Below are 20,277 nucleotides of genomic sequence, written 5' to 3' on the forward strand. Positions count from 1 at the left end.
CCCGGGGGAGCCCCTACCCGGGCCCCGCTGCAGCCTCCTGTGCCCGGCCCGGCGGCGCTCTCCAGGTTACCCCCTGTGCTCTCGTTGGGAGGTCTGTTTCGGGCGTCGCCGAGCCACCTCCTGGCAGTTTCTGCCCTCTTTCGTCGCTCAGCCTTTCATTCATCCGTCTAGTCGTTTTCTCATGCATTGATTCCGTCAGCGGACATCCCAGGCACTGTACTGGGTTTTGGGGACGGGAAGAGAAAATATTAAAAAGAAAGAGACAGTTCTTGCTAGCGTACAGGCGCACTAGCGCCAGACACTGGCGACGCGCTTTCTTTTCTCCGTGTTATCTTCTTGAACTCCCACAACTCCGGGAGGCACCTTTTAATTTACAGATGACTCACAAACCCGGCTCCGAACGGGCTGCGTGTCCGACTCCGAAGCTTTAACCGGATCGCCACACTTGCATCTCGCACTTAACAGCTTGAAGTGTTTTTCCTTTCCACCCTCCCGCCTAACCGTCCCTGTCACTTCTTGTTCCCTGTGCCAGCAGTGGTTCCCCGCTTTTTTGTCTTGTTCACTGCTGTAGCCTCAACACCCAGAAGAGCATGTAATAGGCTCTCAGTAAATGTTTATTCCGTTTGCCACTTCCTTCATATCTCTGCTCTAGTGAGGTTTTCTTCTTCGGAATTTCCATGGAACTACTTCCGAACCTTGTGAGGACCTTTTTGCTTTTTCTTCCTCTGCTGTTTCGCGTCAGCTCTTCTGTCGGGCAGCACTGTGGTCGCTGTGCTCTCCTTTTCTTAGGCTTATCTTACAGCCATTGTGGAGCTTGGGTAAAGTTTAGCTCCTGCAGGGCAAGGCGCGTTCTTAATGAAAGAGGACAAGGGAAGGAAAGCTGTTAGTTTGCCTGAAAGATGCTCTCTGCATCCTGGAGAACCTACCAAACTCATACCTGAAGGTGGAAGAAATGACACTAGGATTTCTAGGCACTGCTTTGCTCATAGCTTGTTTTAGGAGCGATCTTTTTTTCTTTTCTTTTTTTTCCCTTTTCCTTTCTATTTGTGTTGGAAGGCATGCTATAATGATTGGGATTATACTGAACAGCAGCCTTCTGTTTGAAACGCCTAGAGGTCTGAACTAAGAAGAAACTTAAATTCTATTCCTGGTGCCTGCTGATTTGCAGATGACCACAGACAGACCACCTTACCATATGCGTCTGTTTCTCCGAATGAGAATCGTTTTCAGAGCAGTATTGAGGTGGCTGTGAAGCATGTATGTTAATATGAGTTGGCACTAGTCAAAAATGCAGTAATACTCTTAAATCACTCAGGGTTTGGGGAGGATCACTGAGGGTTTGACGGGAAGTCAGTTTGAATTTTGGCATATTGGGGTATCTGTTGTGTTCTTCAGTTAATGTGTGCTTAAAAAACAAAGAAACAAAAACCCCGTGGTTTGAAAAGCTTGCTGCTTAGCTTAAACCTCAGTTCATGCAAGAGAGATGTGCCTCATCTGTGGAGTCAGAGCGTCCACGAGCAGTGGCTGCTTATATTCATTATTTCCGTGTGGAATATTATAACTGTGTTTCTCAAAAGAACTATCTCAGAGTAGTTTGACTGTGTCTCAGGCTTTCTATCGAAAGGACTCAATTGTAGAGACTGTTAATTCTAATCTCCTAGTTGCTTTCATCCAAAGGTTTCCAACCACATGGATCTCTCTAAGGAAGATAATTTCCAGTTTCATTAACTTCAGCTCTTTTAGGAATGGAATTCCATGTTGTCTGCTAGACCATTGGACTGCAAGTCAATAAATTTTTTTAACCTCACCTTTGAGGCAAGTTATTGAATTTCTTTGCCTTAGTTTCTTCCCAAAACACTTAGCTCAAATTTATTTATTTTATTTATTTACAGTGTCTGCAAACAAATGACAGACACTGTAGCACTTATTTCATTTCTTGGAAGTATATATGGAAGATGTTACTCTGAGGCTTGAATTAGACATCACAATTCCAACCATGTCTGTTGGGTCTTGAAAATCACCTGCTCAAACCTCCAGATCTCAATTTGAGGTGAAGTCTTTCATTGATCCCTGGATCAGTACCCAGTGCTCTCTCTCTTTTCTGACTCTTTTCTGTCCTCTATGGTTATTTTCCTTTGTAGTGTCTAATTATTAGGATCATGCCCTTTGGTACTTTCTACTTTTTTGCTGATTGCGTAAGGTATGTTTAACATCCTTTATCATTCCCAACACTAAGCTTATGAGTATTGTGAAGGTCTTAGATTTATTTGGATCCCCATTATTCCTAGACCATAAATGTGTAGGAATTGAGGATCCAGTAACATTCATTTCCACAAGGATTCCCTTCCTGATAAACCACTGTTTTCTCCTTTATTCTGCCTTCTCTTGGCACTTCTACATATAACATTTGTTATTTCTAGCTTTTCTGTTTCAGGTAGGTTGCAGGTCTAAAAGGGACTCATATCATTCTTATTCTTTAATATTTGCTCATTAGCATGTATATTTTGAGCCTCTCCTGTGTGCCAGCCGCTGTGTTAGGGAATGGTCTGCCACTGTAGGACAGAAGGCTTCGCCTCAGTCTTTGCCTGCTTGCAGCATGAAATTCTTGGGTGCAGCTTGAGGCAGTGTAATGTACTGATTAAACTCTGGAGTCCTGCAAACCTGGGTTCAAGCCCTGGCTCTATTATAAATTAGCTTTGTGGTCTAACAGAAGTTACTTAACCACTCTGAAACCTTAGTTTCCTGATGAGATAACGGGGATAATAATAGTATTTGCTTCATAAGTAAGTTGAAATATTCAGTAAGACAAAGCATTAAAGACTTACTTAGCACAGTGCCTTACATAACTGCTCAATAAATGTTGGCTAATCTTGTTATCAAACTCATTCTCAATAAACATTGTTTTTGACACCTTATAACAAAAAGACCATAATATAACTTAGTTTTGCAAATGAGAGTCTTAATTTCTAAAGAAATAGCTAACGTCTTTTAAGTAGTAAGTGTAAAAATTACTGTATTTCTCTAGGGCAGTGATCTATCTCCAATTTTTGTTCTGTAGCAGAATCTTTTTCTCCCCACTCCTCCCCGCCAAAAAAAAAAAAAAAAAGCCACTATATCAAACGTAAAAGGCAAAGAAGATCGGGACTTCCCTGGTGGCGCAGTGGTTAAGAATCCACCTGCCAATGCAGGGGACACGAGTTCGAGCCCTGGTCTGGGAAGATCCCATATGCCGCAGAGCAACTAAGCCCATGCACCACAGCTACTGAGCCTGCGCGCCACAACTACTGAGCCTGTGCTCTAGGGCCCGCGTGCCTCAACTACTGAGCCCGCGTGCTGCAACTACTGAAGCCCACGTGCCTAGAGTCCATGCTCCGCAACAAGAGAAGCCACAGCAATGAGAAGCCCGCTTTCCACAACTGGAGAAAGCCTACGTGCAGCAGCAAAGACCCAAAGCAGCCAAAAAAAAAAAAAAAAAGCAAAGAAGATCTATACTGACCAGGTCTTTTACCTGCTCCTCTGAGACAAGCTGATGCCCTAGAGCAGTGGTAATTTAGGAATTCATTTGAGTACTCATTTTAAAATGTAGATTTCCCATGCCCAACCTCTGAGAAATAGTAGCTCTGGGTGATGACCAGGATTCTGCAGTGTTGCTATGTTGTTTCCAGCTGATTTTGCTGTTTGGGCTGAGGACCAACTACATTTTGAGAAACACTCTTAGAACATTTTTTCTTTTTTTTTTTAATAAATAAATAAATTTATTAAAAAAAAATCCTTGACCTACAAGGGAACACTTGTACACTGTTGGTAGAACGTAAATTTGAACAGCCACTATGGGAAATAGAATGGAGGTCCTCAGATATCAAAATTAGAACTACATATGATGCAACAATCTCACTTCTTTTTTTCTTTTTTTTTTAAAGATTTATTTATTGATTCATTGATTGATTGATTGCTATGTTAGGTCTTCGTTTCTGTGCGAGGGCTTTCTCTAGTTGCGGCAAGTGGGGGCCACTCTTCATCGCGGTGCGCGGGCCTCTCATTATCGCGGCCTCTCTTGTTGCGGAGCACAGGCTCCAGACGCGCAGGCTCAGTAATTGTGGCTCACGGGCCTAGTTGCTCCGCGGCATGTGGGATCTTACCAGACCATGGCTTGAACCCATGTCCCCTGCATTAGCAGGCAGATTCTCAACCACTGCGCCACCAGGGAAGCCCCGAAGTTGTTTTCTTAAAAGCATTAACCTTTGGGAAAGATTTATAATTTTTAGGTGTCTTTAATCCTCTTTTGATGGGAAAATCCTGAACATTTTTAAATAGATAGGGCTATAGCGCTTTGTGTTACTGTCTTAATGGGGAAAAGATTTTTCAGTTTATCCTCATAGTTAATATAACTTGCGTTCTTCTTGTTAACTATCTAGTATATTTTTTTAGGACCTTTTCATCGTCTCTGAAAATAGGCTTTCTAAGCAGTGTTATTTCAGGTTACTATTCTAGGGCTTATTTAGGATCTCCCAAAATATAATCCCTATGCTTTTTATAATCATTTCTTTTTTTTATGACTTTTTAAAAAAATTGTTACTTTTATTTATTTATTTATGGCTGCGTTGAGTCTTTGTTGCTGCACGTGGGCTTTCTCTAGTTGCGGCGAGAGGGGGCTACTCTTCATTGCGGTGCGTGGGCTTCTCATTACGATGGCTTCTCTTTGTTGCGGAGCACGGGCTCTAGGCGCACAGGCTTCAGTAGTTGTGGCACGTGGGCTCAGTAGTTGTGGCTCACGGGCTCTAGAGTGGAGGCTCAGTAGTTATGGCGCACGGGCTTAGTTGCTCTGCGGCATGTGGGATCTTCCTGGCCCGGGGCTCGAACCCGTGTCTCCTGCATTGGCAGGCGGATTCTTAACCACTGTGCCACCAGGGAATTCCCCATAATCCTTTCTTGAGAGAATTTCTTAATGGTTACATTTTGAAGTTTAATTCTAGATTAAAAAAAACCCCACAAAACATGTTTCCATGGATGAGGGAAGGAACTGGGGTTAGCACATGGTTGGGAGTATATTTGAAGAGCTCACTGAGGGCAGGGACTATATCTCATGTGTGTGTGGGTTTTTTTTTGGTATCAATGTTAAATTTCTTGATTTCCGTTGTTGTACTATGTATGAAGTTGTCCTTGCTTTTAGGAAAGACACACTGAAGTGTCTAGGGATAAAGGAATATGATATCTCTAATACAATTTTGTATAGTTTTGGAAAAATATGTGTGTGTACAGGTACACAAATATGAGCATTTTTGTGTGGTAAATATAATACAGTTATACACACACACACAAAGAGGGAGAAAGAAAATAATAAAACAAATAATAATTGGTGAATCTGAGCAAAGGATATATGAAAATTCTTTGTAATGTCGGAAGCAGAAGTTGCTTCCATGGCTCCATGGCTAGAGAGAAGACAAAGCCTGTTCTGGGAGATGGATTCACCAGTTCACTCTGTTCCTTCTTTTTTCTTTTTTTGCTTCCTCTTGCTGTGATGTACATTCATTAAAGGACTCACTTTTGGAATCTTGCTGGAATTAAGTTAATATAAATCTGAAGTAGGTTCTGATAAGATGTATATGATAAGCCCTTGAACAGCCACTGTTTTTTCCATCTCTCTATCCGTATTCCCCAGAGATGCCTGTTGTTGAGTGATGAGTTGATGGTCTTGGAGGGCCTTCTGGGGAGGCGCGGTGTGGGGGGCAGCTTCGGCTCACTGTGGGGTCAAGGACACTGGTGGTGGAGGTACTGGGGATACTCATCGGTGTGTGCTGTCCTGGAGGCCGCCATTTTGACACCAAGACCTGGTCCCACTCCTCACGTGTGTTTTTTTATCTCCTGTATTTAGCACTGCATGTGGTACCTAGTGGGAATTCATTAATGATTGAATGAACGTAGTGCCATTCATAATGACTGTTAGTACTGGATTGAGAAAGTGCGTTATGTCATGTATTTAGAAAATTTTCTGAAGGTGATGGGGGTCCTGAAATAGATTAGTCTTTTTCTGGATTTTTGTTCCTTATTGGTCACTACGTTTTAATGAGAAGGGAGGAGATAGAAATACTAAATTGAGGCATCTTCTTAGCATAGAAGATGTACCGTAATTCATTAATTACTGTGTTTCATTAATTCTAAAATATATATATATATTTTTCCGAAAGAGCAAGATTACCTCTGCTTTCTGTCATTTTTTAGGAGTAGTAGAGAACTGTGGACAATTTTGCTTGGAAGGTCAGCTCTGAGAGAACTGGTAAGTGGTGTGCTCTTGAATGGATTCTGTGGTTCTTTGTGTAGTTTACATTACCAAAAATACCCTTCTCTTTGAAATAGGAAGTAAACACCTTTTATTATTCCTAAAATTAATTCCTATTTTATTCCTAAAATAGGCATTATGCATTCCCCACTTCTCTTTGCTGAAATGCAGTGTGTCTTATAGCCTAGCTGTTGAAGTTTTCTAAATCTCCACTTTTCTTGGTACCTCAGTGATTCCTTTTCTGAAAAGATACCAATGCTGCTTGACTGGCTGCTGAGAGTAGGGGTACAAACACCATTTTATTACCATAGGCTAACAAAGATTCTCAGGCCTTTTCTCTGTCTCATATTGACTTGCCTTTTCTTCCTTTTCTGTTTAGCTAGCTGCTTAGGTCACAGAGGCTGAGGTTTTTAGGACATTTCCAAGTATATAATCAATAAAGAACAGTTCTTCATTTGGATCCCTGAGTGTTCTGACTCTGTGAGGCTAAAGTGTTAAGATGACGTATAATTATTACTAGTGTTGTTATTGTAATTAACATAATGAATGTTAACATCATTTTTAGAGTCTTAACATTTTTTGATATGCCTTCATCTGATAATTCCACGTCTGAGAATATATTTTAAAAGAAAGAAATTGTTTTGGGCACAAAGCTGTTTACCATAGTGTTATTCATATAAATAAAGAATTATAGCCAGCTTAAATGTATCTAACATTAGAAGAATGGTAAATAAATTATGATCTAGCCACTTGATAAAATATTATGCAACCACTAGAAAGGATGTTTATCAAGATTTTCATAATAAGGTTGAATCATTATGTTAGAATGTTAAGCAAAGAAAAGCAGGCTACAGAATTCTATATTCAAAATTATTTCAACTGTGGGGAAAAATGCATATTAGAAAGACTCAAAGGAATATGTTATCCTCAGTGTGATCCTGGAATCTGATTAAAATTGCATTTGTATAATTTCCTTCTTCTTTTCCAGAATCAGATTGAGGCAGAGCTGAATAAACATTGGCAGCGGCTGTTAGAAGGGCTTTCTTACTATAAACCTCCCAGGTATGGCAATTCTGTGGGTCTCATTTGAGTAATTCCCCTGAGGAAACTGACATAGATGAAACCACCCTCATGTAGGAGCCTGTGATATTACTGGGTTAGTTAGATCAGAGGGTATATAATTTGGCTAACCAGGGAAAAAGTGTAGGGCGCATTTTTTTCTCTCTCTTGAAGAAAAGGAAATTCCTTCTGGAAATACAGTATTGTTGAATCCATTGTATAACCCTAGTATCCAGGGATGAGGATTTATTAAATACTCAATTAAGATTCCTAATACTTATTTCAGTCCATCATGTTTGTGTGAGAGACTGTCGGCACCAAATGCTAGGATATAGCAGTGAACAATGCTGACACAAAATAGCAGCTGACACTCACGTATTTTTTGCTATGTACCAGTTACTGCTCTAAGCAGTAGACTACGGTAAGTTATTTAATCCTCACAACAGCCCTTTGAGATAGGTACTATGTTTGTTCTTTGTTTGAATATATAGATTGTTTTTGCTCGGCAGTGGAAAAGAACAATAATAAAATAGAAAGTGGTTAAAAAAGAAGACTCTTTTATCTTAATTCCTAGTCCAGCTCTCATTCTATTATGCATCATAGTTCTCAAGCTGCCCTCATTTCCCTTCTACTTCTGAACACCTGTTGATTTTATTACATCTTCGCCTTCCATCTTCATTCTCTTAGTTTAGTGAAGAACTTTCTTTTTTTGATCATCTATTAACCCTTCCCCCATAATTATTTTGAAGTAACTCCCAGACATCATGTTATTTTATCTGCAAATACTTTACTATGTATCCAGAATATATGGACTTGAAAAAAGATAAACACTGTGTTGTCACATGTAGGTATTTTTATTATTATTGTTTCCATTTTACAGATGGGGAAACTGAGGCACAAAGAGGTTAAGTAACTTGCCCAAGGTCACACAGCTAGTAAGTGGTAGAACCAGGATTCGAACCTGGCAGTCTTACTCCAGTGTCTGTGTTCTTAATCATCATTCTGTGTTGCCTCTTTCAGACCTTATTGTTTAACTTTATACTAGCCTTTGTGTTGTGGATTTTCTGTGAAATGTGAGAGTCTCTCTAAAAAAAAAAAAATCCAACAACAGTATGCTTTAGTTCACAGAATGGGCATTTGTGGTATGAATTTCTTTTTTTAAAGACAAAAGTTCCCTTTGTAGTAGCATGGGATTTAAAGTCTGACAGACTTTTTTTTTTTTTTTAAACTGCAGGCTTAATTTGAATTTAACACAGATTTTTAAACATTTTAAACTTTTTTTTAATGTCCTCTTTCTGTTCCAGGATTCAGCCGAGGGTATCATATTGCATTTAGTTGTCATGTCTCCTTAGCTGTTAGCTGTGACAGTATCTCAGTCTTTCCTCGGTTTTCATGACCTTGAATAGTATTGAGGAGGACTGGTCAAGTATTTTGTAGTAGAATACCCTCAATTTGGAAGTCTGATTTTTGTTTTTTTTTTTTCATTATTAGATTGAGGTTGTGGGTTTTTGGAAAGAATATACTGAGGTGAAGTACCATTCTTATCACATCATGGCAGAGGATACATGTTATCCACATGAAGTCACTGGTGATGTTAACCTTGCTCACTTGTGTAAGGTAGCATTTGCCAAGTATCTCTTCTGTAAAGTCACTCTTTTCTCTTTCCCTACTCTATTTTTTGGAAGTGAGTCACTCAGTATAGCCCGCTTGCAGTGTGTGGGCGTAGTGAAATTAAACTACCTCCTGAAGGGGGTAGCATATATGTGTGTTACTGGGACTCCTTCTGTAATGAAGATTTTTCCCTTCTTCCCCATTTATTTATATATATATTTATTCATTCATTCATTTATTTAGATCATTATGGACTCATGTATTTCATACTTTGTTTATACTTTGTTCCAGCTTTGGCCGTTGGGCGTTCTTTGAGGTTTTGACGTGTCCCCATGCTTTTGTTTTCTGAGTATTTTCTTACTTTCTGGCATTACAAGATGCTCCAGGCTCATCTAGTATCTTCCCCACCCCAGCTCTAGAATCAGCCATTTCTCCAAGGAGTCCTGATACCTTTTGTTAGAGAATGGTATTAGAAATACAGATCCGGGTGCTGGGTGTGCTCGCTGCTACTGGAATGTCATAGCTTCTAGGCCTTCTCAGTGGATATAGATAATATATGTATGTATACTAACAGACCTGGTTTTAAAATCACCTCAACTTTTTATTAGCTGTGGGATTTTTGGTAAGTTATTTATTCTTTCTAAGTGTTGGTAATTCCATTTGTAAAATGGGGATAGTAATGTTTACCTTCCAGGATAGTTACAAGGATCAAAAATAATTAATGTAACTAAGTAGATCTACAAATAATATAGTTATAACTATAGTTTGTAACATATACTGTATTTATTACTTAGACATAGTTTTGTGTTATAAAGTCTGTAGAGATGAACTTTGTGTGTGTGTGTGTGTGTGTGTGTGTGTGTGTGCGCGCGCGCACGTGTGTGTATTTTATAGGCACCTAAAAGGCAGAAAAAGGTCTGTGGTAAAAATATCTTTAATATTTTTGTTTTCAACCCCTAGAGGGTCATTGAGAATGAGGAAATGATTCACTGTTCTTTTCATAGTCCAAATTCAGCTGAAAAAGTGAAAGCTAATAAAGATGTAGCTTCACCACTGAAGGAACTGGGTTTAAGAATCAGCAAGTTTTTGGTGAGTAAAAGTTAGCACTGGCTCTGTTTATTACCTGCAGGGTGGATATGCGTGGTTTTGTTGTTAGTGATTGTTAGTGAAAATTCAGTTTATTTCAGTTTTAAAGATTAAATTGAGCATATTATATTTCAAAAATGCCCAAGTTGCACCTCTTCTTGCTACAAGCCACAAGTCAAGTTGCCTGACCCTGTTTACTGCATATCGTAGTTTTCTTCAGCATACTTGGGGTGTTAGTTAAGTCGCCTAGATTGTATTTAATTATGTAGCTGTTTCCTTTTCATTTTGGAAACCCAGATCATGCCTGCTGCTATATTAATGTTCTTGGTGAATAAGCACAGTTGTTTCTGACATGTAAGTTTAACTGGCATGTAAATTACATGTCAGTGGCTGCTCCTTTTTTCTCCTATTTGGGTTAAAATTATGTTGTGTGAAATCTTTTAAAATAATTTTTGTTTATTCAAGTTCCGTGTTCATTCTAGAGAACAAATCTTTAGATTGCTTTGCGTGCTCTCTGTGGTTTCTGACCTGAGGTGGCTGTTCCTCCCTTGTAACCTCTGTTTTCAGGGTCTTGATGAAGAACAGAGTGTGCAGTTACTCCAGTGTTACCTTCAAGAGGATTACAGAGGTACTCGGGACTCACTAAAGGTTTGTAGTTACGTCCAGCTCCCTTCTCCTGCCTTTATCCTTTTCCTTGTTGGTTTTAGATAATTCAGGATTTTGGTACCAGTTCTCTGCAACAGAGATAGGTGATCAGATACAGCCATTCTCAGGAAAGACTTTGTAAAGCTTTAAAAAACATATGCTTAAGTCGAGGTCTGTGCTCAGACTTGGAGGGGCCGAGAGGTCAAAGATTGACATGTTAATCATAGAATCGCAGGATGTCAGAGCTGAAAAGGACCTGAGACAACATCTAGCCTTTCCAGCCCCTGATTTTATATATGAGAAACTTGAGGCCAGAGGAGAGGGGCAGGGATTTGAGCACAGACTTGGATACACTTAGGTAAAAAAATGTATCCAGAAATGAACGGGCAGTTATAATCTTGAAGGGTAAGGTAAAGATGTTTACCTTTTTCTTTGTTAATTGATTTTGCTAATAAGATGGCTCTTCGTTCTTGTTTCTTTCAGACGGTACTGCAAGATGAGAGGCAGAGCCAGGCCTTAATCCTGAAGGTCAGTGCTAGTCACCATTTCCATTCTTTGATGTAAAATTGGGCAACAGATTCTTGACCTTGTTCTGAGCATTGCTGGCTTTTTTAAATGCAGTAGGATTAATTTGAAGTTTTAAATTTCTTTCTCTTTCTTTATCTTTCTTTCTTTATCTCCCCCCACCCCCAAAGTTGTATTTTTGTTTTATGATTTTCTTTGCTGTGCAAAAGCTTGTAAGTTTAATTAGGTCCCATTTGTTTATTTTTGCTTTTATTTCTGTTGCCTTGGGAGACTGACCTAAGAAAACATTGCTATGATTTATGTCAGAGAATGTTTTGCCTTTGTTCTCTTCTAGGAGTTTTATGGTATCATGTTTTATATTCAAGTCTTTAAGGCATTTTGAGTTTATTTTTGTGTATGGTGTGAGGAAATGTTGTATCTTCGACCTTGATTTACATGCGGCTGTTCAGCTTTCCCAGCACTACTTACTGAAGAGACTATCTTTTTCGTTGTGTATTCTTGCCTCCTTTTTCAAAGATTAATTGACTGTAGCTGTGTGTGGGTTTATTTCTGGGCTCTCTGTTCTGTTCCATTGATCCATATGTCTGTTTTTTTTTTGGCCGCACCATATGGCATGTGGAACTTCCCTGACCAGGGGTCGAACCCACGCCCCCTCCAAGTGTGGAGTCTTAACCACTGGATCATCAGAGAAGTCCCCATATGTCTATTTTTGTGCTAATACTACGCTGTTTTGATTACTGTAGCTTTGTAGTATTGTCTGAAGTCTGGGAGGGTTATGCCTCCAGCTTTGTTTTTTTTCCTCAGGATTGCTTTGGCAATTCTGGGTCTTTTATGGTTCCATATAAATTTTAGGATTATTTGTTCTAGTTCTGTGAAAAATGTCATGGGTAATTTGATAGGGATCACATTAAATCTGTAGATTGCTTTGGGTAGTCTGGCTATTTTAACAATATTAATTCTTCCAGTTCAGGAGCATGGGATATCTTTCCATTTCTTTGAATCATCTTCAATTTCTTTTATCAGTGTTTTATACTTTATAGTTCTCAGCATATAAGTTTTTCACCTCTTTGGTCAGGTTTGTTCCTAAGTTTTTTGGTGAGATTTTCTTTTTTTTTTTCTTTCTAAAAAATTTTTATTTTATTTTGGAGTATAGTTGACTTACAATGTTGTGTTAGTTTCAGGTGTACAGCAAAGTGATTCAGTTTTACATATACATGTGTCCATTCTTTTTCAGATTCTTTTCCCATATAGGTTATTACAGAATATTGAATAGAATTCCTTGTGCTATACAGTAGGTCCTTGTTGATTATCTAGATGTGATTTTAAAAGGGATTGTTTTTTTACTTTCCCTTTATGATATTTTATTGTTATTGTAAAGAAACACAGCAGATTTCTGTATGTTAATCTTGTATCCTGCTACCTTGCTGAATTTGTTTATCAGTTCTAGTAGTTTCTGTGTGGAATCTTTAGGGTTTTCTTTTTTTTTTTATTTTATTATTTTTTAAAAATTTTATTTATTTATTTATGGCTGTGTTGGGTCTTCGTTTCTGTGCGAGGGCTTTCTCTAGTTGCAGCAAGTGGGGGCCACTCTTCATCACGGTGCGCGGGCCTCTCACTATTGCGGCCTCTCTTGTTGCGGAGCACAGGCTTCAGACGCGCAGGCTCAGCAATTGTGGCTCACGGGCCCAGTTGCTCTGCGGCATGTGGGATCTTCCCAGACCCGGGCTCGAACCCATGTCCTCTGCATTGGCAGGTAGATTCTCAACCACTGTGCCACCAGGGAAGCCCTAGGGTTTTCTATGTATAGTATCATGTTATCTGCATGTAATGGCAATTTCACCTCTTTTCTTCCAATTTGGATACCTTTTCTTTTTCTTCTCTGATTGCTGTGGCTAGGACTTCTAATACTGTGTTGAATAGAACTGGTGAGAGTGGGCATAGGATCTCATTTTAACATGGAATTTGACCATGACTTCTGAAGTAGTTTCCTATTTGGTATTTAGTGAGAACTGGGTACATCAGTTACAAGCAATTAGGACATATACTAATGGTATTTTTATATTTGCTTTCATGTATTTGGCCTGTCTATTTATTTATTTTAAATTATTTATTTATTTATTTATTTATTGGCTGCCTTGGGTCTTTTTTTTTTTTAATAAATTTATTTCTTTATTTATTTATTTTTGGCTGAGTTGGATCTTTGTTGCTTCACGCGGGCTTTCTCTAGTTGCAGCGAGCGGGGGCTACTCTTCATTGCGGTGCGCGGGCTTCTCATTGCAGTGGCCTCTCGTGTTGTGGAGCATGGGCTCTAGGCACGCAGGCTTCAGTAGTCGTGGCTCGTGGGCTCTAGAGTGCAGGCTCAGTAGTTGTGGCGCACAGGCTTAGTTGCTCCGTGGCATGTGGGATCTTCCAGGACCAGGGTTCGAACCTGTGTCCCCTGCATTGGCAGGCCGATCCTTAACCACTGCGCCACCAGGGAAGCCTTGCATTGGGTCTTAGTTGTGGCACGTGGGCTCTCTAGTGGCTTGTGGGCTTCAGAGCGTGTGGGCTCTGTAGTTGCAGCACGCGGGCTTAGTTGCCCCGTGGCATGTGGGATCTTAGTTCCCTGACCAGGGATTGAACTGGCGTCCCCTACATTGCAAGACGGATTCTTAACCACTGGACCACCAGGGAAGTACCTGGCCTGTCAGTTTATAGCATTGGGTATTACTTGAATGCCCAACTGAGAAATCATGCTAGAAAACTTGTTTATATCATTAAATAATTCCTTTTATTTTGTATAACTTTACTTGTATCCTAGTTCATGAAGGTTTTTTGCTTTCTTTTGGCCTAACACTGTTTCCATTTCTGTGATTGTTTATACAGATCTAACTTTTCCATTCACATCTTTTTTTTTTTTTTAATTTATTTTTGTCTGCATTAGGTCTTCATTGTTGTGCGTGGGCTTTCTCTAGTTGCGGCGAGCAGGGGCTACTCTGTTGCAGTGCGTGGGCTTCTCATTGCAGTGGCTTCTCTTTGTTGTCGCGGAGCACGGGCTCTCTGCGTGTGGGCTTCAGTAGTTGTGGCGCGCGGGCTTCAGTAGTTTGCGCTCGCGGGCTCTAGAGCGCAGGCTCAGTAGTTGTAGCACACTGGCTTAGTTGCTCCGCAGCATGTGGGATCTTCCCAGACCAGGGCTCGAACCCGTGTCCCCGGCATTGGCAGGTGGATTCTTAACCACTGCGCCACCAGGGAAGTCCCCCATTCACATCTTTAAGTGATTTTTTAATCAATAAATTTAAAATTGAATGTCTTCTATGCAAAGGTGAGTAACTGATTTTGAATCTTTGGGTTCTTCCCAGATTGCAGATTATTACTATGAAGAAAGAACCTGTATTCTTCGTTGTGTCTTACACCTTCTCACTTATTTCCAAGATGAAAGACACCCCTATAGGGTAAGCCCATTTAGTCCTCTTGTTTCTCTTTACCCTGTAAAATTCAGTCCTTTTTATAATTTATTCATATTTCTGTTCATTTGAATATTTACCTTTTACTCAAGATATAAGTTACTGTTTTGGATTTTTTTTTAAGGTTGAATATGCAGACTGTGTTGATAAATTGGAAAAGGAACTAGTTACAAAATATAGACAGCAATTTGAAGAGCTTTATAAAACTGAAGCACCAACATGGGAGACACATGGAAACCTCATGGTATGTGGTTATTGGGCCCTCCTGTAACGCTCAGGAGAATTGTGTATCTGCTCATAGAGCTCTAGGTTAAATTATTTATTCACCTATGAACTTAAAACATTTATAAATTATCATTCTTTAGAACAGTTTAAACATGTGATATGAATCAAAACATTGACTTTAACTAATGGTATTTAATTTGGACCTTCCCCTTGACTTTGTCTCTCAAGTTAATTTATTTTTTTTCTTACCTGAAATATTCTCTTAGTGGTTAATAAAACTCTAAACCGAAGATTTCACCTTCTTTATTATCATTATCTATTAAGTGTGTGACACTAGTCTAATTGTTTTATCCTAAATCTTAAACCAATGTGCATTTATAGATTTATAGATTAGAACATGACCTTTTTTGTTTTGAAATAATTATTATTATTACGTTTATTAAAACAATTCAACCAAAATACAGACAGTAGCTATTTAAAATATTTAGTAGAAGAAAAGAGCTCACTTGTAATAGCAACAAAAGCATAAATTTCTCAGGAATAAGCTTACTATAATCCAAAATCTAAATGAAGGGAACTTTAAAATGCTAAAAGGATATAAACAGTCATAATCAAATGGAAAGACATGGCGCCTTCTTGAAAATAAAGACTCAGCACCAAGTGTCAGTCCTTCTTATTTTAACCTATAAATTTACTGTGATCCTAGAAAAAATACTAACAAGTATTTGCTTTGCCTTTTATTTTGAAACTAGACAAGCTAGTTCTAAAATTCATTTGAAAAATAAATAAGAATAGCCAGGAAGTTTTTCAGAAAGGAAGATAAGCTTTATTAGATAATAAGACTAAAATAATTTAAAGCATGGCATTGGTACATGAATAAATAGAGTGATGAATAGCACATAGTAGAAAGTCTAGTGTAGACCAAATGCTGATAGGGAATTAGTGTATGATAAAGGTGGCATTTTGAATTAATGGGGAAATGTTGGGTTATTCAATAAATGGTGTTGGAACTACTGGGTAGCCATCTGGAGAAAAATCAAACTGTATCTCTATCTCATTCCTTCTACCAGAAGAAAATCAGAGAGATATCAATGATATAATTTTTTAAAATTCAACTATAAAAATACTAGAAGACACATGGGAGGTAGTTTTGTTTTTATTTTTTTGGATTGGAGAAGACTTTTTAAAGTAAAACACAGGACTTCCCTGGCGGTCCAGTGGTTAAGACTCCACGCTTCCACTGCATGGGGCACAGGTTCCATCCCTGGTCGGGGAACTAAGATCCCTGGTCGGAGCACTAAGTGCCGTGTGGCCAAAATAGGTAAATAAATAAAACTAAAGTAAAACTCAGAAGCCATAAAAGAAAAAAGAAAAGATAAACCCGGCAACATCAAATCAAAAACTTTTACAAGGCAAAAAAACAAAAATAGTGCTATAAGCAAAGTCAAAAGACAAACTCATAGCATAAAGGGTTCTTGAAATAGAACACCTGTAAGTCAATAAGCAAAACCGAACAGAAGAACAGGCAAATGAAATACATATTTACATGACAACACTCACATCCAAGGGATGGGATAATGGGCACTCATACTTTGCTGTTTGAATTTGTATACTTTTTAATGGAAAACATTATGACAATATCTAAAAATTGAAAAGCACATATTTCTTGACCTAGTAGTTCCACTTTAAGAGTTTATCCTATAGATACATTCACACTTACATGAAATGACTGTGTAAATGACAAATCTGTAGCATCCCTCAGCTTTATTCAGGTATAATTTACATCCAGTAAAATTCATTTATTTTAAGTGTACAGTTTGAATTTGGCAGTTGTATATAGTTATATGCAGTAACCACCTTCATGATCAATATATATTGATAGAACATTTCTGTCTATCCAGTAGGTTTGCAGTTAGTCTGTGACCCCTGGCCCCCAGCAAACTACTAGTCGGAATGAATGAATGTGTGTGGCATATTATTGGAAGGAAAGACAAAAACCTCTAACAGTGGTTGCCTCTGGGGATAGATTTGGATAACTGGGCAATAGGAATTGTAGGGAGGGTTACTTTTTTTTTTTTAATCTTATTTTTATACATGTTTTACCTAATAAAAATAACACGAAGGATTTAAATGTGTTTTAAAATCTGACTTTATTTCTCTCCCATTTTTCTTCATTGGTTGTGCAGACTGAGCGCCAGGTGTCTCGCTGGTTTGTTCAGTGCCTTCGGGAGCAATCCATGCTGCTAGAAATTATTTTCCTTTATTATGCATACTTTGAGATGGCACCTACGGACCTATTGGTATTAACCAAGATGTTTAAAGAGCAAGGATTTGGTAGTAGGCAGACTAACAGGCACCTGGTAGATGAGACCATGGATCCTTTTGTGGATCGGATTGGGTAAGTCTGAATTGAGGTCTTAGAACTTGTACAATGTTTAAAGTTTAGAGCATTGATATTAGTGTGGTCCTGTGAATGGGTGAAGGGAGGGGCTAGGTGTACTTTTCACTTAATGGGTGGGGAAATAGATGGGTGTACTACCATGTTCTAGGTCATTCAGGGAGTGAAGACTTGGATTGAGAGGGATATCTTGTCTCAAAATAAGTATCACATTCTATTCTTTTACTTACTGTTTTCATCTAAGAGTTCATCCTTTCATTCTACAAAAAATTCGTTGAGCAACTGTTGTAGACCAGGCACTGTGCAAATGCTAAGCAGACAGTGATAAATAGGGGAGATGTATTTATTCCCTGCCCTCTTTGACGTCATAGTCTATGTACTTTGAATTTTATGGAAATGGGTATATCCACATTTTGAGGCCTGTTTCCTCTGTGAACAAAAGTACACACTTGACGGACTTCCCTCATGGCGCAGTGGTTAAGAATCCACCTGCCAATAGAGGGGACACGGGTTCAAGCCGTGCTCCAGGAAGATCCCACATGCCCATGGAGCAACTAAACCCATGCACCACAACTACTGAGCCTACACGCCACAACTACTGAAGCCCACGCGCCTAGAGCCCGTGCCCTGCAATAAGAGAAGCCACCGCAATGAGAAGCCCGCGCACCACAACGCAGAGTAGCCCTAGCCCCCGCTTGCCGCAACTAGAGAAAGCCCGTGAGCAGCAACGAAGACCCAACACAGCCAAAAATAAATAAATAAATAAATAATATATTTAAAAAAAAATACACACTTGACCATTGAGACATTTGATCTGGCCTAGATGTAATTGGTGGCTGTAGAAACCTTTAGTACTAGATCTGTGCTTTGAAGGCAGAAACCACATGAGCCTACCAAGCATTTAAAATATGGCTGGTGGACTTCCCTGATGGTCCAGTGGTTAAGATTTTGCGCTTCCACTTCAGAGGGTGTGGGTTTGATCCCTGGTCGGGGAGCTAAGATCCCACATGCTGCATGATGTGGCCAAAATAAATAAATAATAAATAAAAACTAAAAAATAAAATAAGACTGGTCATGGGAATTCCCTGGTGGTCCAGTGGTTAGGACTCTGCGCTTTCACTGCTGAGGGCCTGGGTTTAATCCCTGGTCGGGGAACTAAGATTCCACAAGCCGAGTGGTGCAGCCAAAAAATAAAAAATAAAATATGGCTGGTCAAATTGAGATGTGCTGGAAGTGTAAAATACATATTGGATTTAGAAGTCTTAGTATGAAAAAAGAATGTGGGCTTCCCTAGTGGTGCAGTGGTTGAGAATCTGCCTGCCAATGCAGGGGACATGGGTTCGAGCCCTGGTCTGGGAAGATCCCACATGCCGCGGAGCAACTAGGCCCGTGAGCCACAACTACTGAGCCTGCGCGTCCGGAGCCTGTGCTCTGCAACAAGAGAGGCCGCCATAGTGAGAGGCCCGCGCACTGCGATGAAGAGTGGCCCCTGCTCTCTGCAACTAGAGAAAGCCCCCGCACAGAAACGAAGACCCAACACAGCCATAAATAAATAAATAACTTAGGATTTCTTTAAAAAAAAAAAAAAGAATGTAAAATAACTCAACCTTTTTGACATTAAAGTGTCTTACATTTCACCTTAGTCTCCATTGAGGTTCAGAGTAGCATGTATGACACCATGATATTTTTCTTTCCAGCTACTTTAGTGCCCTTATCCTGGTGGAAGGCATGGATATTGAATCCTTGCATAAGTGTGCTTTGGATGACAGAAGAGAACTGCACCAGTTTGCCCAGGACGGGCTTATTTGTCAGGTGAACTTGGAGCAGCCTCTTAATTTTTTCAGATGGTTTGTAGTTAGTAGTAAGTTTTTAACCACTCAACTATACTGCCACATAAAATTTTCCTTATTGTGGAATTTGTGGTTCTACATTGTTAAGAAGTTAATTGGATCTGGAAGAAGTCTCAGATTTGTTAGTTATTTTCACAGAGGTGAGAGTTGGATCTGTGAGACCAAGTAGAGTAACTCAGGGAGATGATATAAGGACAAAAGAGGCCCAAGGACAGAACCTTGGCCATTGTCTGCGTTTATGGAGCCTGTGAAAGAAGAGGAAAGGGGAAGAACATGAGATGGGATGGTCAGAAAGATAGAAAAAGAGGAGAGATCTGAGAAAGTTCTAGAAGGATCAGGGAAATTTTCTAAGGAGTCTCTATTTGAACATGTATTTTATAATCTTAATAGTACTTAAAATCAGAGAAAACTGGGGGTAAAGGGAAGAGTAATTGAGGGGTCTAGTAACGAAGTGGCTGTGGCTTGGGAAGAGTAAAATGTCAGAATGGGAGAGAGGGGCCACTGAGGATGAATGGAAGACTTATTAAGCATGGTGAAGGATCCTCTGGAAGGGTCTTGACCCTTTCTGTTAAGTGACACAGATGTTGTTTTCTCTTTTCATTAGGATATGGACCGTTTGATGTTGACCTTCGGGGACATTCCACATCACACCCCAGTGCTTTTGGCTTGGGCTCTCCTCCGTCACACCCTGAATCCAGAAGAGACAAGCAGTGTTGTCCGGAAGATAGGTGGCACAGCCATCCAGCTGAATGTATTTCAGTATTTGACCCGACTACTCCGCTCACTGGCCAGTGGGGGAAATGATGTGAGGCTCGGGCTATTGGTGTTTGAGCATGAGAGTGGGCAAAGAGCAGGGCAGAAGCTCATTAATGAGTCATGATAATAATAATAGTAATTGGCAAGGACATGGATAATGATAATAGTTTTGTAACTAACCTTTATAGAGCATTTACTGTGACAGACGTGCTCGGCACTTTCTGTACAATATCTTGTTTCATCCTTAAAATACTTCTGTGCACTAGGGCTTATCATCCTATTTTACACATTAGGAAATTGAGACTGAGGGAGATGGAATTTGCCCACAGAAACAATAAATTGGCAGTAAATGGTGGATACAGTTTGAACTATGTCTGACTCTTTGCCAGTATGTTATGCTGC

At 39.5% G+C, this 20,277-nt stretch overlaps 1 protein-coding gene across 3 annotated transcripts in view; it reads left to right on the top strand.

Annotated features, from left to right (window-relative positions):
* NUP188 (nucleoporin 188) overlaps positions 1 to 20,277 on the top strand; it is a 44,913-nt gene that overhangs the window by 420 nt on the left and 24,216 nt on the right. For all 3 annotated transcript variants that reach the window (XM_036854947.1, XM_036854949.1, XM_036854948.1), the window contains exons 2-11: positions 6,220 to 6,274; positions 7,266 to 7,339; positions 9,952 to 10,036; positions 10,601 to 10,681; positions 11,162 to 11,206; positions 14,542 to 14,634; positions 14,771 to 14,890; positions 17,058 to 17,269; positions 18,967 to 19,081; positions 19,724 to 19,924. In XM_036854947.1, the coding sequence (XP_036710842.1) occupies positions 6,220 to 6,274; positions 7,266 to 7,339; positions 9,952 to 10,036; positions 10,601 to 10,681; positions 11,162 to 11,206; positions 14,542 to 14,634; positions 14,771 to 14,890; positions 17,058 to 17,269; positions 18,967 to 19,081; positions 19,724 to 19,924 (1,081 nt within the window). The remainder of the gene's footprint in view (positions 1 to 6,219; positions 6,275 to 7,265; positions 7,340 to 9,951; positions 10,037 to 10,600; positions 10,682 to 11,161; positions 11,207 to 14,541; positions 14,635 to 14,770; positions 14,891 to 17,057; positions 17,270 to 18,966; positions 19,082 to 19,723; positions 19,925 to 20,277) is intronic.

This window comes from Balaenoptera musculus, chromosome 6, assembly GCF_009873245.2.
Source record: "Balaenoptera musculus isolate JJ_BM4_2016_0621 chromosome 6, mBalMus1.pri.v3, whole genome shotgun sequence".
NCBI classification, from domain to species: Eukaryota; Metazoa; Chordata; class Mammalia; order Artiodactyla; family Balaenopteridae; genus Balaenoptera; species Balaenoptera musculus.